Here is a 14,194-nt window from a genome sequence, read left to right as displayed (position 1 = left end):
TATAACACTTGGTCCCTAACATTGTGTTCCACATTAAAAGCAGAAGACAAGATCTCTGTCCCTAGGGCAGCCTAGTTTCTCTTTAAAACGGAGCACTAACTATCAATGAAGATGGAAAACTCAAGCCTCATTCTTTTGCCAGATCTTCAGCAGAATAAATTTTAAGCTTTCCTAGCCATACAAATGCCTGATCTTTTCCACCGAAGCCCTTTCCCTGGTGGATCCATCAGTAAAGTGCCTCTATTATGATATAACTGAACATTTCTAGGGCTGTTAGGCTTTAGTTGCGTGAACTGGCCAAAACGAGTAGGGCACACCAAGTCTCTCTGTGTTTTGGGTAAATGGCCCAAGCCACAAGACACTTTAAAGATGACCAATACCTGTTAAACGTGTCCAGTGTCACAGGCCACGTGCCATTGTAAAAAGGCATAACTGGCAGTCAAACAGGCAGAGATCTGGGGGGTTTTCACCTCTGATGACCTAAAGGCAGCTACCATGAGAAAGCAATGAATAAGGTTAATCGTATGCTCAGGCAATATTACTCCTGTGCAGAAAGTGGTACTGTGTGTCGTTCTGGAGAAGATGGGGGGGGGGGGGGGGGGGGGAATTCAGAGGGCCACTTCACAAGAAACTTAAAGTTTAAGATGTACTGCCTAGAAGAAAGGAAGGAAAGGATATATCAGAATTGTTAAAGTAGCAGCTCAAATACAACAGGTTGTCATACAAAGCTAAACGACACATGGCTGAAAAGGAAACAGACTGCCAGTAAAGGTGACAGCATTGTAACAGAGGCATACGTTAGCATGCATTGGACAGATACAAAAGAACATCACAGGCAGGCTCAGGAAGGGAGAGAAGCAGGTATCAAGTGGGATCCATTATCAGTACAGTACCAGTGACTAATGGGAAGACCGAGTGGATCAAGTAGTGCTTACCTGCCAACGTGTTCTAAATGTCTACATTTCACAGGCATTGTATCCTATTTAAGAACATTCATGAATTAAAAAGACTGTACAGAAGGAAGAAATAAAAGAGTATTGTACAAGGCCCAGAGCCACGACAGTAAATTAGGTTTTCAAAGATGGGTTAAACAAGAAACCATACCGAGCTGGCCGGAGGGACCAAGTGCTCTTTTTTTGACAACACCATCTCTGCTTCTATACAACAAACTGTTCCCCTCTTCCTTGCAAGGCTGGTTCGTACTAGTAGTGTGGCATCAGCACTCGCAAGTGTAGTGTACTTTACCCTCCAACACTCAAGCAAAGGAGGAGGAGGACGAGACCACCAAGCACAAAAAAAGAAAACCAGTACAAAACACCCCGATTCTAGTGCACAGCACTGAAAACAAGTCACAAAATGTAAATCTTACTACATGCTCTAGCAAAAACGATAGTGAACATCGTCTATGTTGCACCGAGTACTTGTGTGGTTTTAGCTACAGTGTGGCTAGGGTTAAATAAGAGGTTCTCTTTCGGACATGCTCCTATGCACCTGCTCTTTGTCATCTGCTTCGTCTTCAGCCACATCGTTTTCCTCGCCAGACTCCACATAGATTGGCCAGTCATTGTCAGTCTCATCCTTGTCCTGACTTTCTGATGTTGGCTCCATCTGACTCAGGTTTATAGGGATTGAGTCATCATGGGTAGTTGTTACACAAGTGCAGCTGTCACACAGGCCAAAACGGCGTAATCCTTGGGATAGGCTGCTAGTAAATGTTCTTCTGCAGCCCTTGCAGATGATGGGTCGATTAGATCGATGCACCTAAAATGCAAGTACAAACCAATGAGCTGATGTGAGATAAAAATGTAGTAGTCATGCCTGGACAGGTCCCAGAGAAGCCTTATTTAGCTCTTTATGACACACAGCAATAACAGATAAGAACAGCAGGTCCTTTTCATTTGAAGTACTATCACATGCTCCTACCTAACAATCCTCTGTACTTGTCCCAGGATTTCTCGCTATTTTTACCTCCATCTTCACTCCTGGGAAGCCATTGCATACAGCCAGCAACCTCCCCTGTTACACCTGAATCTATCCCCTCTTGTTCCACAACTTCCTAAACTTTTCCAGTACTTGAATGCAAGACCCTATTTGAAACTTACACTGAGAGCATGACTGCGAAGGTGCTCTTGCCGAGTAAACCTTTTCCCACAAGTTTCACAGGGGTAGGGCCTCTCGCCTGTGTGTGAACGGATATGACGTTTCAGGATTCCCTTCTGCTTGGCTGTGTATGGACAGAATGGACACTTGTGCAGCTTGATTGGCACAACTAACACATCTCCTTCATGGAGGGTAAAGAAAGGAAACATTTTGAAAATTAAGACAAAATCTTTAAACTTGGGTATGACTGTCTCCCTTCATAATGATAAGAATCCAGCATAAGCTGTACAGTTAAGCATTCACACATTCAGGAATCCCCCTGCTGAAATGACACTGCTTCATGTGATTTACCGATTGTCTTCCGGAATTTCAGAAAAGCATTCAAATAGATAAAAGCAACAAGAAAATCTAGCAATCATTCTTTAGGATGGGGTCAGTTATATGATATTCCAATGATAGAGAAATTAGATCTTACCTGCTAATTTTCTTTCCCGAGTCCCTCCAGACCAGAGGTTCTCAACCCAATCCTCCGTTTCAGGATATCCACAATGAATATGCATGAACTACCTCCATTCTATGCAAATCTGTTTCATGCATATTCATTGTGGGTATCCTGAAAAGCTGACTAGCTAGGTGTGATCCGAGGACTGGGCTGAGAACCCTTGCTCCAGACCAATCCAGATCTTGGGTTTATGCTCTTCACCAGCAGGTGGAGACTGAACTAATGACCTGTAACATCACCTGTGCAGCCAATGGCCAAACAGTATTTATCACAACAAAACAGTAAATAAAAAAGGCAGCTTCCCAAAGAACTAAGGTTAACCACCAGCAGCCAACAAAAGGATATCTTGACCTATTTATACAGAATAAACAAATACACACACATATTATTTATATATTTATCAGATTCCGGACCTGGATCAGCAACTTCTTTGCACTTCCTCAGAAGGAGAAACACTGCCTTGCTGAGTGTCGAAAAGTACTCCCAAATACTCCAGTTTGAAATGGTTAAAGTTTGCTCTTGGATGAGTTCACCACCCACCCAAAATATTGAAGAAATTCCACCACTTGACTGGTGAGCCTTACAATTTCTTTGTAAGACTTGTTCTTTTGTAAGGCAGCCATGACTGTTTTGATTACTTTGGAGAAAGCTCTGGATGCCATAGCTAGGTCAAAGGGAAGAGTCCAAAATTTGGAAATGCTGCCCCAATTCTGCAAATCACAGGAAATGCTGATACTTCTGTTGAATAGGAATATGTAGGTAAGTTTCTGTAAGATCGAGGGAGATTCAAAATTCTCCTTGATGAACTGCCACAATTACCGACTTCAAAGTCTTATTCTCTGAGGAATCTGTAGCTATTTGAGCCCACCTCTGATAGGAGGCCCTGAAGGCTGGGCTTGCAGATCTTCACTGTGGATCTCTGGAGGCACTAAAAGTACCTGAGGTGGCAGGGATGACCTTAAATGACTACACGGCATAAATCTTCTAGAATCTCTGAAGCGACCTGTACTTGAAAAACCTCTTTCAACAGATTCTGGTCCATCTACCAGAAGCTGAGGTGTCTTTAAAAGTCCTTAAAAGCTTGTGCAGATCTTCTGCAATTTATCTCAAAATGGAAACTTACTAAGAAGAGATATCTGCTGCCCAATTTTTAAGCCGGTAGGTAGTAAGAAACAAGCAGAATTCCTTGTTTGAGCTTGATATGTATGTATCCACTTCGATCACAGAAGCCTTTTCTTGACTCTTTAATGTCTCAAATAGACAAAATACATAAAAAAATCTGCCTCCAAGTCTTTTCGTTGTGGACATTTTGTTGGTGATTTGACATAGATCTACTGTCAGTGTTCACGATCTGTTGATGGCACTGTTCCACTTTTCTTTTTAACAATTTTGTAAGCGATATTGCTGAGGATCAACATCAGTTTTTGATGGCTAGAGCCCATGAAAGAGTACGAGACTGAGATTATGACCTGGTAACCTCTCCAGACCTCATCTCGGAATGGTGCTTTCATACTAGTTTGGTGGAGATTATACTCTGCCAAAACGCTTGAAACAAATATTCTCACTAGTTTATGAATGGTCTTTCGCATTGCCAAAATTACTGAACACATGCATCAATTTTCATCAAGGTAAGTTCCTCATTCAAATTTTATTTTTAAACTGAGGTGCCGGCGTCAAGTTTCCGAGTCAAGGTGTGCACAGCGACATCACCTGGTCACCATCCCCTCCCGTCCCCATTCACTTTTGATCCACCTTCTCCTGTCCCTGCGATAGTAATGACTTGTTTTGTCCCGGTCCCCATGCACACCTCTACTCTGAGCTGAAGATTCTGCACGCACAAGAGTTAAAGCAGGAGATATATCTATACTTGGAACGACGGTGGCAGGTCCCACAAAATGCCAGTGCTCCCTTCGATTGGATTAGTTAGAAAAAAAGCTGACAAGATTTTCCTCACAGGAGTGAAAGCACTCGGACACTGCAGAGACTTAACAGCACTCCCCACATACAGCTTAGCACATATGCTTATCCATTTGGGCCATCATACACCAGCAGGCAATAACCCTGGGCAGACCTGTGTGCTTGAGGCAGCTGGAACAGCTGTGAAAAAAAAAATTAAGTCTCTCTCCACCTCAGGTACAGTTGTGCTTTCTGCACCAGCTACTCGGGAAGCCACAAACAGCTGAATCAAAGAAGGTCTCTTCTCACTCTTTTTTTTTTTTCTTTTTTTACTTGAAGTTGTCTATTGCAGTCTCCTCAGTACAGGCTCTCAAGGATACTTCCCTACCTGAGGGAAAATGACTGAGGCAAAGAATACTCCCAAAACCCTCAGATATCATTTTATTTTTTTGTAGGGGTGTGCAAAGGGGTAACAATTCCTGCCTCCACAGACAGAAAACCACCCTCAGCCACTGCCATTAACCCTAGAGCAGGGTAATTAGATAACACTTTTTAAAATAAAATTCCCCACAGAAAAACAACAAATCACATCTTACCACACTAAGCCCAAGCTGCACAGGATAGCTCATCCTACCCACCTACTGGAGACTGAGAAACACTGACTGGCCAAGTCATTAATGTCACAAATCATTAATTCTCAGTCTCCACCTGCTGGCAGTGGAGCATAAACCCAAGATCTGGACTGGTCTGGAGGGATGATAAGGAACTTGTTTTAAAGGCTTCCTGCATAAATCCAAAAAGGAATAGATAAGAGGAGGTGGGGGGGGGGGGGGCTTGGGGATCATAGGCCAAGCTTCAGTTTCCTTAGGAACCATCTATTCTTTACAAAATTAAGGTTTTAAACATGAAAGACAAGGAAAATCTAAATGATGCCTAAATGCAGAAGCAGGTTGCTATTTGTTTCCCTTTTTTTCTTCATTTTAGTATTACCAAGACTTATAAAGTTATTTGCTCTTCAGCTTGGAAAAAAAGATGGATGAGGGGGATATAAATGAGGTCTATAAAATCCTGATTGGTGTAGCACTGGTAAATGTGAATCTATTTTTCACTCTTTCAAAAAGTACAAAGACCAGGGGACACTCAATGAAATTACATGGAAATACTTTTTCACTCAAAGAATAGTTAAGCTCTGGAACTTGTTGCCGGCAGATGTAGTAACAGCAGTTAGTGTATCTGGGTTTAAAAAAAGGTTTGGACAAGTTCCTGGAAGAAATGTCCATAGTCTGTTGTTCAGATGGACATGGGGGAAGCCACTGTTTGCCCCGGGATTGGTAGCATGGAATGTTGCTACTAATTGGGTTTCTGCCAGGTACTTGTGACCTGGATTGGCCACCGTTGGAAGCAAGATACTGGGCTAGATGGACCATTGGTCTGACCCAGTCTGGGATGGGGGGGGGGGAGGGAATCCTGGTCATTTAGGGACCAGTGATTGCAGAGTTCTGGACGAAATACCGGTACATGGTGCCAGTGACTGAACTAAATGAGGGGCTAGAAATAAGGATAGTTATGAATCAAGGCTTACAGTTCTAGATTCCAGCCCAGGTCAAATAAAGCAACTTTATTAATAATAAGAAGGGAACAAGGCCAAAGAAGGCTAAACCTTGAACCCTGTCAGGCTCTATTCTCTGTAGACACCTCCTCTGAGCTCTAATAATGTATTTTATATGTAATCCATTTTAATATTCTGCCTCTCATCATATATCAAATGAATGAGAATACATGTAAACACTGTATGTTTATCTCACCTCCATCCTCTCCATACCAGTCTGTTTGAATGTCCATCATGGAACTCATAGCAACTCCTCCATCTTCAGACCTTTCAAAGCCTCGAGCAAAGTGATGGATCTCGTCCTTCCTCTGGGCTGTGCTATTGCGTAGCAGAGCTTCGAGGAACTGCTTCATATGATAATTATTACAAGCCAGGTCCATTGTTTGACCAGTGTGCAGTCCCTCCTCCACTTGTTCCAAGGACAGAGGAATCTGATACTGTTGAAGCCGGTCACCCATATCCACCTCATCCGAGTCAAATTCCACTTTGGGTTCTACTACTTTGGACAGAGAAGAATTAATGTCATCGGTGGAACCAGTGCTCAGGGGATCTTTCACTATAAGTTCTACTGAATGACAGCTGCTGCATTCCCCACAGGGAGGGTCCCTCTGGCAATCTGTGCTTCCCTCCTTCGGCAAAGGAGTAGAGCACTGGCTTTTGGTAGTACAGAAAGTGCCTTCCCTGGCAGTACTAGAAGTTCCACTGTCAGCTAGGTTAGATGAAGAGTCCCGCTCTATTTTTCTGCAAATATCTAATGACGATCGGATGTAGGCCTTGCAGAAATTCACCACATCAGTCATCTGCAGGTAGCTGGCTGCCGACATAACTTCTATAACATTCTCTCCACACAAATCCAATTTCCCTGAATACAGGAAATCCAGGATGATAGAGAAGGCCTCAGATGTTACAATATCCAAGGAGGCAGTGCTGTGTCGCCCACTGTCTTGAATATAATGAATTAGAAGGGCTCTGAAGTAACCACTGTTGGCAAATAGAACATTCCTGTGGGCTTTGAAGATTCTCCCTTCCACAATTATACTACAGTCACAAAAAAAGTCCCTTTTGCGTTGCTCATTCAGTTCTCCCAGCAGCTTTGTGTAGTAGGATGGCATCTCCATGTCTCCTGATGCTTTTGAAAGTGAACTCAGCTCACTTCTAATGACAGCAGCAAACAAAACAAAAGTTTAAAAAGGGGATGGTAACAACAAAAACCCTCCTGCTTAACAAAAGAGGTCCATCTTTATTCCAGGAACTAAAGAATTAAACTCACAACAGACTTGATATCAAAATGTAAAAATCTGAATACAACCTGCATGGCAACCTGAACAAGTTACTTCAAGCGGATCGCACCTCAATATTCCGTCAGGCCTTCTTTCCATCTTTGGCACAGAACTTTGCACATGGGTACGATGATCATTACATGAATTCCTGTGAAATAACTATTTTTAATTGAGGCTGACCAAACTGCTTTTCTCAGTTTCGGCCAAAACCAAAACTGCCACCAAAAGTGTCTGAAAGCTTTTGGCCAAAACAGAAAGTGCAGCTGAAGGTCATCTCCAAACCAAAACATTAACCCCCCTGTTTAGAAACCCGCACAGCAATGCCAACACAGTCCAATCAAAGTGAATGGGCTGTGTCAGCATTAATGTATGAGCAGGCCACTAGCACAGCTTTGTAAACAGGGGGTTAAGTGTGGTTGTGTGAATCAGTGAGGGTCGCTGGGTATTGTTAGAGCTTGTAGTCCCTCTGCTAAACCCACAGTATTCAAGCCAGAATATAATTTAAATAATGAAAGACTGTATTTTACCTCCAAGCAAAATAGCCTCCACACACATGGACCACAGCTAATGAGAACTGAAAACTAAAAGCCACAAAGCTTTTACAGTGATTGACTTTGCACCACACCCAAAGTGACAGCTGACATCATATCTCCACAGAGAGGCTAATTCCCAAGGAGCCTATCATCCCAAAATTAGAGATTTAAATTCCTGCTAACATTTTGTATCAAAAGCATTTTTTTTTAGAACTCTATTGGCATATAAACTACCATGCAAGATCATGACTGCATTACTTGCAATCATAGTACAACAAAAAAAAATGAGCAGCTCCCTCCCCTCCAGGACTACCGTACAATTCCTGGCGGTCACTGGTCTAGTAGCACAGTTAGAGCAGAAGAGATGCCCCAGTCATGGCAGCAATTGTGAGAGCAGAGCTAGAATGGACAGGGGTAACTGCCAATTACTCCTGCCCCAACTACAGCCCTAGACCACTACTAGGGCCTATAAGATAGACTCAGGAGGCCCACAGGTAGGGGTGGAGGCACATGCAAGGGTCTGGGAGGAGGTGTAACTCCTGTTCAGGGGGAGAGGGCTGGAAACAAATGGGACAAAGCATATATTTTCAGATTCCACCGAAAACATATGGACATTTTTTGGCCAAAACCGAAAACATGCGAAAAATTAAAATAACCTTTTAGTCGAAACCAAAACCAGCAGAAAAAGGATTTTGGTCCGGTTTTGGCGCCAAAACCGAAATACGGTCAGCCTCTCATTTTTAAATATTAGGAAAGTAGAGGAAAATTTGAGACAAGTGGTGACCATAGCCACCAGCCAGTAGCAAGGCAGATTTTAAAATGCTAAAGGACATTTTCACTAATCTGATCTGGAGTCTATGTCTTGAGACTAGTGGAGATACAGGAAAAACGTGAGCCATGGGACACCATGCCATGCTCTTTGGAAAAAGTGAGGATAAAGGGTTAAAATGTTATTAGGGAAGACAAAGAGACAGACATGATGATCTTAGAAGGCCATTTTCCCTTAGGAAAATCTCTGGGGAACTGCAACTGAGAAATGCTTAAATCTTAGTGACAACCCAGACTGACTCTGTGTCAGTGCTGTGAGGACAATACCTCACCCATCACCATAACACCAACCATCTTCATAAGCGACACCACCTCATCTCCTCTCCCAGGCAAAAAGCAGCAGTATCTAATCATCAATTCCAACCCCCCCCCCCCCCCCCCCCAGAGATGGAGCCTCCACCTTGCTTTCCCCTCACAGTAATGATAAGCATCTGCCTTCACCCCAGGGTTCAGCATCTCAAATCCCAACCAAACCTCACAGCCAAGCAATAGCGTTTATCCTCTATCCATATGATAACCTGCCTCTACTTTCTCTCCCCATCAAGATCCCAAGGGACAGCACCTCTCTTAATCCTCCCCCCACACCAGCACTTTTCTCACATCCCTCCCCCGCCTCCCAGCATCTCCAGAGGACAGTGCCTGTCCTATCACACCTCCACCTCCCACAGTACCTCTATCATGACACCTCTCCCCCATCATCTCCAGAGGACAGCACCTCTCCTATCCCAATTCACCTCCCCCATCCCCCAGCATCTCTAATGACAGCACCTCCCATCCCCTGTCATCTCCAGAGCACAGCACCTCTCCTATCCCCCAGCATCTCTAATGACAGCACCTCTCCTATCCCAATTCTCCTCCCCCAGCATCTCCGACAGCACCTCTCCTATCCCAACTCTCCCCCTCCCCCAGCAGACAGCACCTCTTATCCCAATTCTCCTCCTCCAGCATCTTGAGGACACCACCTCCCCCTTCCCCAGCATCTCAAATGACAGCACCTCCCCTCCCCCATCATCTCTAATGACAGCACCTCCCCTCCCCCAGCATCTCTAATGACAGCACCTCCCCTCCCCCAGCATCTCTACTGACAGCACCTTCCCTCCCCCAGCATCTCTAATGACAGCACCTCTCCCTCCCCTCCCCCAGCATCTCAAATGACAGCACCTCTCCCTCCCCTCCCCCAGAAGGCAGCACTTCTCCTATCCCAACTGTCCTCCCCATCCCCCATCATCTCTAATGACAGCACCTCCCCTCCCCCATCATCTCTAATGACAGCACCTTCCCCCCATCATCTCTAATGACAGCACCTCTCCTATCCCCTCTCCCCCTCCCCCGTCATCTCTAATGACAGCACCTCCCCTCCCCCGTCATCTCCAGAGCACAGCACCTCTCCTATCCCAACTCTCCCCCTCCCCCGTCATCTCTAATGACAGCACCTCTTCCTCCCCTCCCCCATCATCTCTAATGACAGCACCTCTTCCTCCCCTCCCCCATCATCTCTAATGACAGCATCTCCCCTCCCCCAGCATCTCTGACAGCACCTCTCCTATCCCAACTCTCCCCCTCCCCCATCATCTCTAATGACAGCACCTCCCCCCCCAGCATCTCTAATGACAGCACCTCCCCTCCCCCAGCATCTCTAATGACAGCACCTCTCCTATCCCAACTCTCCCCTCCCCCATAATCTCTAATGACAGCACCTCTCCTATCCCCTCTCCCCCTCCCCCATCATCTCTAATGACAGCACCTCTTCCTCCCCTCCCCCATCATCTCTAATGACAGCACCTCTCCTATCCCCTCTCCCCCTCCCCCATCATCTCTAATGACAGCACCTCCCCTCCCCCAGCATCTCTAATGACAGCACCTCCCCCATCATCTCTAATGACAGCACCTCCCCTCCCCCAGCATCTCTAATGACAGCACCTCTCCCTCCCCTCCCCCAGAAGGCAGCACTTCTCCTATCCCCTGTCCTCCCCATCCCCCATCATCTCTAATGACAGCACCTCCCCTCCCCCATCATCTCTAATGACAGCACCTCCCCTCCCCCAGCATCTCTAATGACAGCACCTCTCCCTCCCCTCCCCCAGAAGGCAGCACTTCTCCTATCCCCTGTCCTCCTCCTCCCCCATCATCTCTAATGACAGCACCTTCCCCCCCATCATCTCTAATGACAGCACCTCTCCTATCCCAACTCTCCCCCTACCCCATCATCTGTAATGACAGCACCTCCCCTCCCCCGTCATCTCCAGAGCACAGCAGCTCTCCTATCACACCTCCTCGCCCAGGGCCTATATCACCTCTACAACACCGTCCGCCCCGCCTCCTTCCACGGCCACAAGGCCCTTAATCTCACCCTCCCGTGGCTCCAGTCCTAACACAGCGCGCACTGTCTCCCTCCCCCTCCAACACAACCAAGACAGGGAGGAGCCGCCATTCCCTCACCTTTAACCGGCCCCTTCGCGGCGCTACAAAGTTTGACGTAGGAACAGCCGTGATTCCTAGGAAACGCTCAAAACGCCCCAATCGTGCAGCAGGAAAGCGGGGTCCGTGGCACCGGAGCATGCGCAGTGCGCGCTTAGGGTTGCAAGTACTACTCCTCCCACAATGCTCTGCCCTGGCAACTGGCAGAACCGGAAGTGCTTTCCACTCCTCCTTCCTCCTAGCCTAGCTAATACTTAACCATCTCGACTCTGACCTCATCATGTGCAACTTTCTTCAAATCAATCACCTTACTTATTTATGTGTTACAACTTTGCCTTACCCTTCACTACCAATTATAATGTTCTATTACTTATTGCAAGTAGTAGACCATTTTAATTCTTATTGTATTTACATTGTGGTGTTCAAACTGTCTTGCTCCTTGCCTGTGAATCTAATTATTTACACACTCTATATTATTGTTTTTATTAAATGGACCTCAGAACTCCCCAGCCTGGCTGTTCTATTCAGAACACACTTTGCATTCTATTTTCATAAGTGCAGCACAAGCTGCTTTGTGGAGATAGTTTTATCACCGGTCCAGTTTTTACTATATCAATGTTTTCTGGCTCAGTAATTTTCACATCTATTTGGGGAAAAAACTCCCCTTGGGAGAAAAACCAAAGACGTCTTCTTACCCCTGAATTTTAGTGTTTCACATGTCACTGAGCAAGATAGTTAATAAAAACAATAATATAGAATGTGTAAATAATTGGATTCACAGGCAAGGAGCAAGACAGTTTGAAAACCACATGGTAAATACAATAAGAATTAAAATAAGAAACCGGTGGCCCTTTATTTAAATACATACTTTGGTTAAGTAGTATACCATGCCATACTTTATATTGTTTTTGAATATTTTTACTGCTCTAATTGCCTACTGCTCATGTTTGATCTATTCTTACTGTACACCACCTTGAGTGAATTCCTTCAAAAAGGCAATAAATAAATCCTAATAAATAAATATTCTCCTGTTTTAACTTACCCGCGTGCGGTGGTGCTGCTGCTGCTGCTGGCCTAGCGGCCCTCGTTCTGCAGAAGTTTGAGGTGCTGCTGGGGATGGGAGAAGGTGGCTGACCCTGGCAGGTGCTTGGGGGCGGGGGTGTGAGTGAGAGAAGAGGACTGATACTGGAGGAGTGAGAAGAGCAAGCAGAATACCTGGGGGTAGGGGCTCAATCCGTCCTCCTTTTTCTGGAGCCATATGTTAACCCTACCTGGGGGGAGGAACAAAATCACAAGCAGAGGAGGATGGAGATGGGGGGGGGGGGATGCTGAGGTAACAGGGAGGAAAGAAAGGGTAAACGAGCATGGGAGATAGAAGTAGCTGAGCAGATGCTGGAGAAAGGGGAAAGAGGCATGGAAAATGTGTATACTGGGGAAAGGGGAGAAGGTGAGAGGTAAAGGAAGGAGGTTGCTCTTTGTTGATGGGGTGTGTGGGGGCAAGACATGCAAGGGATGAGGTGGAAAAAGATGAGATAACTAGATAAGCTGGGGGAGAAGTTCAAATGGTGGAGTAAGAATGTGGATGAAAGATATTGGGGGAATAGGAGGTTGGAGAAGGAGTAAGAGACGTGGGGAATGGATGGACTAGGGAGAACTGCACTGCTGTATTGGAACAGACAGAAAGTCCATCAGGCCCAGTATCCTGTTTCCAACTATCGCACCCAGGTCACATGTATGTGGCAGGATCCCAAAGGTATAAACAGATTTCATGTTTCTTATCATAGGAATAAGCAGTGGATATTTCCCAAGTTCACCTTAATAATGTGGAGTGGAGGAGTAGGTTAGTGCAGTAGACTTTGAGCCTGGGGAACTGAGTTCAATTCCCACTGCAGCTCCTTGTGACTCTGGGCAGGTCACCTAGCCCTCCATTGCCCCTGGTACAAAATAAGTACCTGAATATATGTAAACTGCTATGAATGTAGTTGCAAAAACCTCAGAAAGGCAGTATATCAAGTCCCCTTTCCCTTATGGACTTTTCTTCCAATAACATATCCAAACCTTTTTTTATACCCTGTTACACTAATCACTTTTACCACGCTCTCTGGCAATTAATTCCAGAGCTTAATTATATGATGAGTGATGAAATTTATTTTTTTTATTATTGTTCTAAATGTACTATTCCTTAGCATCCCTCCGGACCGGCCCAGGAATGGACTGATGGGTTGTGCACGTCTACCAGCAGGAGGAGACTGAGAAAAAAACTTTGACTAGATAGCCAATAAGAGCCCTGGTCATGTGACCCTAGCCTCAGTATTTTCTCAGTCTCCCAGCAGGTAGGAAGTGAGCCTATTAGTCTCTTTCTAAATATTTAGTTGTTTTATTATTATATCTTTCTCTGTGCCACAGGAATTCTTTGAGGCTGGTTAGGTTTGGTCAGCTGATTAGCTAAGCCTCAGGGGGTATACTCGGGTGCCCCGGGTCACTCCCCCTATTCCTCCCCATCTCCCTTCTATTCTACTAATCTCTAAGGGAAGGGTTCCTCTTTTGGTTAGCAAAGAGGTCTTACCTTTGGGAGAGGCAGCCAGATTAAAGTATATAAACTCTGTTTTCCCCATTGTTTTAACGAGCACAGCTCTGTTTAAGTTTTGGGGTGTCTGTCTTGTGTGTCTCTTTAAAAAAAAAAAAAACAAAGAGCACAAGTTTGGTTTTGGTATTGTGCTTAGTTTTCATTTCGCTAGGTTATTATTACTAGCACTGCAGAACGGAGTGGTTTTTTATAAGGTTTAAATATTAACTGGATTGGATTTAGGCGCGAACCGCGTACGCGCGTGCACGCGCGTCCCGCCATGTCTGAGAAACTTAAACGATGCGCTGTTTGCCAGCGTCGGGGGGTTTCCTCTACGGGCGCATGTAAATATTGTACCTCGCCAGGAGCAGCGTCCTCGTCTGTTTTGCCTACGACGTCGGCCTCTCTGTTGGCGGTATCGGGTCCCTCGCCGTCGCGGTCCTCGTCTGCAGCTCCTGAGGA

At 45.4% G+C, this 14,194-nt stretch overlaps 1 protein-coding gene across 2 annotated transcripts in view; it reads right to left on the bottom strand.

Moving 5' to 3' along the window:
• ZBTB8B (zinc finger and BTB domain containing 8B) overlaps window positions 1-11,264 on the bottom strand; it is a 30,874-nt gene extending 19,610 nt beyond the window's left edge. The window contains exons 1-4 of one of the 2 annotated variants that reach the window (XM_030219645.1): window positions 11,188-11,264; window positions 6,304-7,262; window positions 2,103-2,281; window positions 1,492-1,761 (exon numbers count right to left, since the gene is read on the bottom strand). In XM_030219645.1, coding sequence (XP_030075505.1) covers window positions 1,492-1,761; window positions 2,103-2,281; window positions 6,304-7,225 — 1,371 coding nt within the window. In that variant the 5' untranslated portion in view covers window positions 7,226-7,262; window positions 11,188-11,264. Of the gene's footprint in view, window positions 1-646; window positions 1,762-2,102; window positions 2,282-6,303; window positions 7,263-11,187 lie in introns of those variants that run through there. The other variant, XM_030219643.1, reaches the window with a different exon arrangement.
• Window positions 11,265-14,194: the final 2,930 nt, after the last annotated feature.

Source organism: Microcaecilia unicolor, chromosome 11 (genome assembly GCF_901765095.1).
Source record: "Microcaecilia unicolor chromosome 11, aMicUni1.1, whole genome shotgun sequence".
Classification (NCBI taxonomy): Eukaryota; Metazoa; Chordata; class Amphibia; order Gymnophiona; family Siphonopidae; genus Microcaecilia; species Microcaecilia unicolor.
Note: the sequence above shows the minus strand (reverse complement) of the source record. Positions and strands in the feature narration are given on the sequence as shown.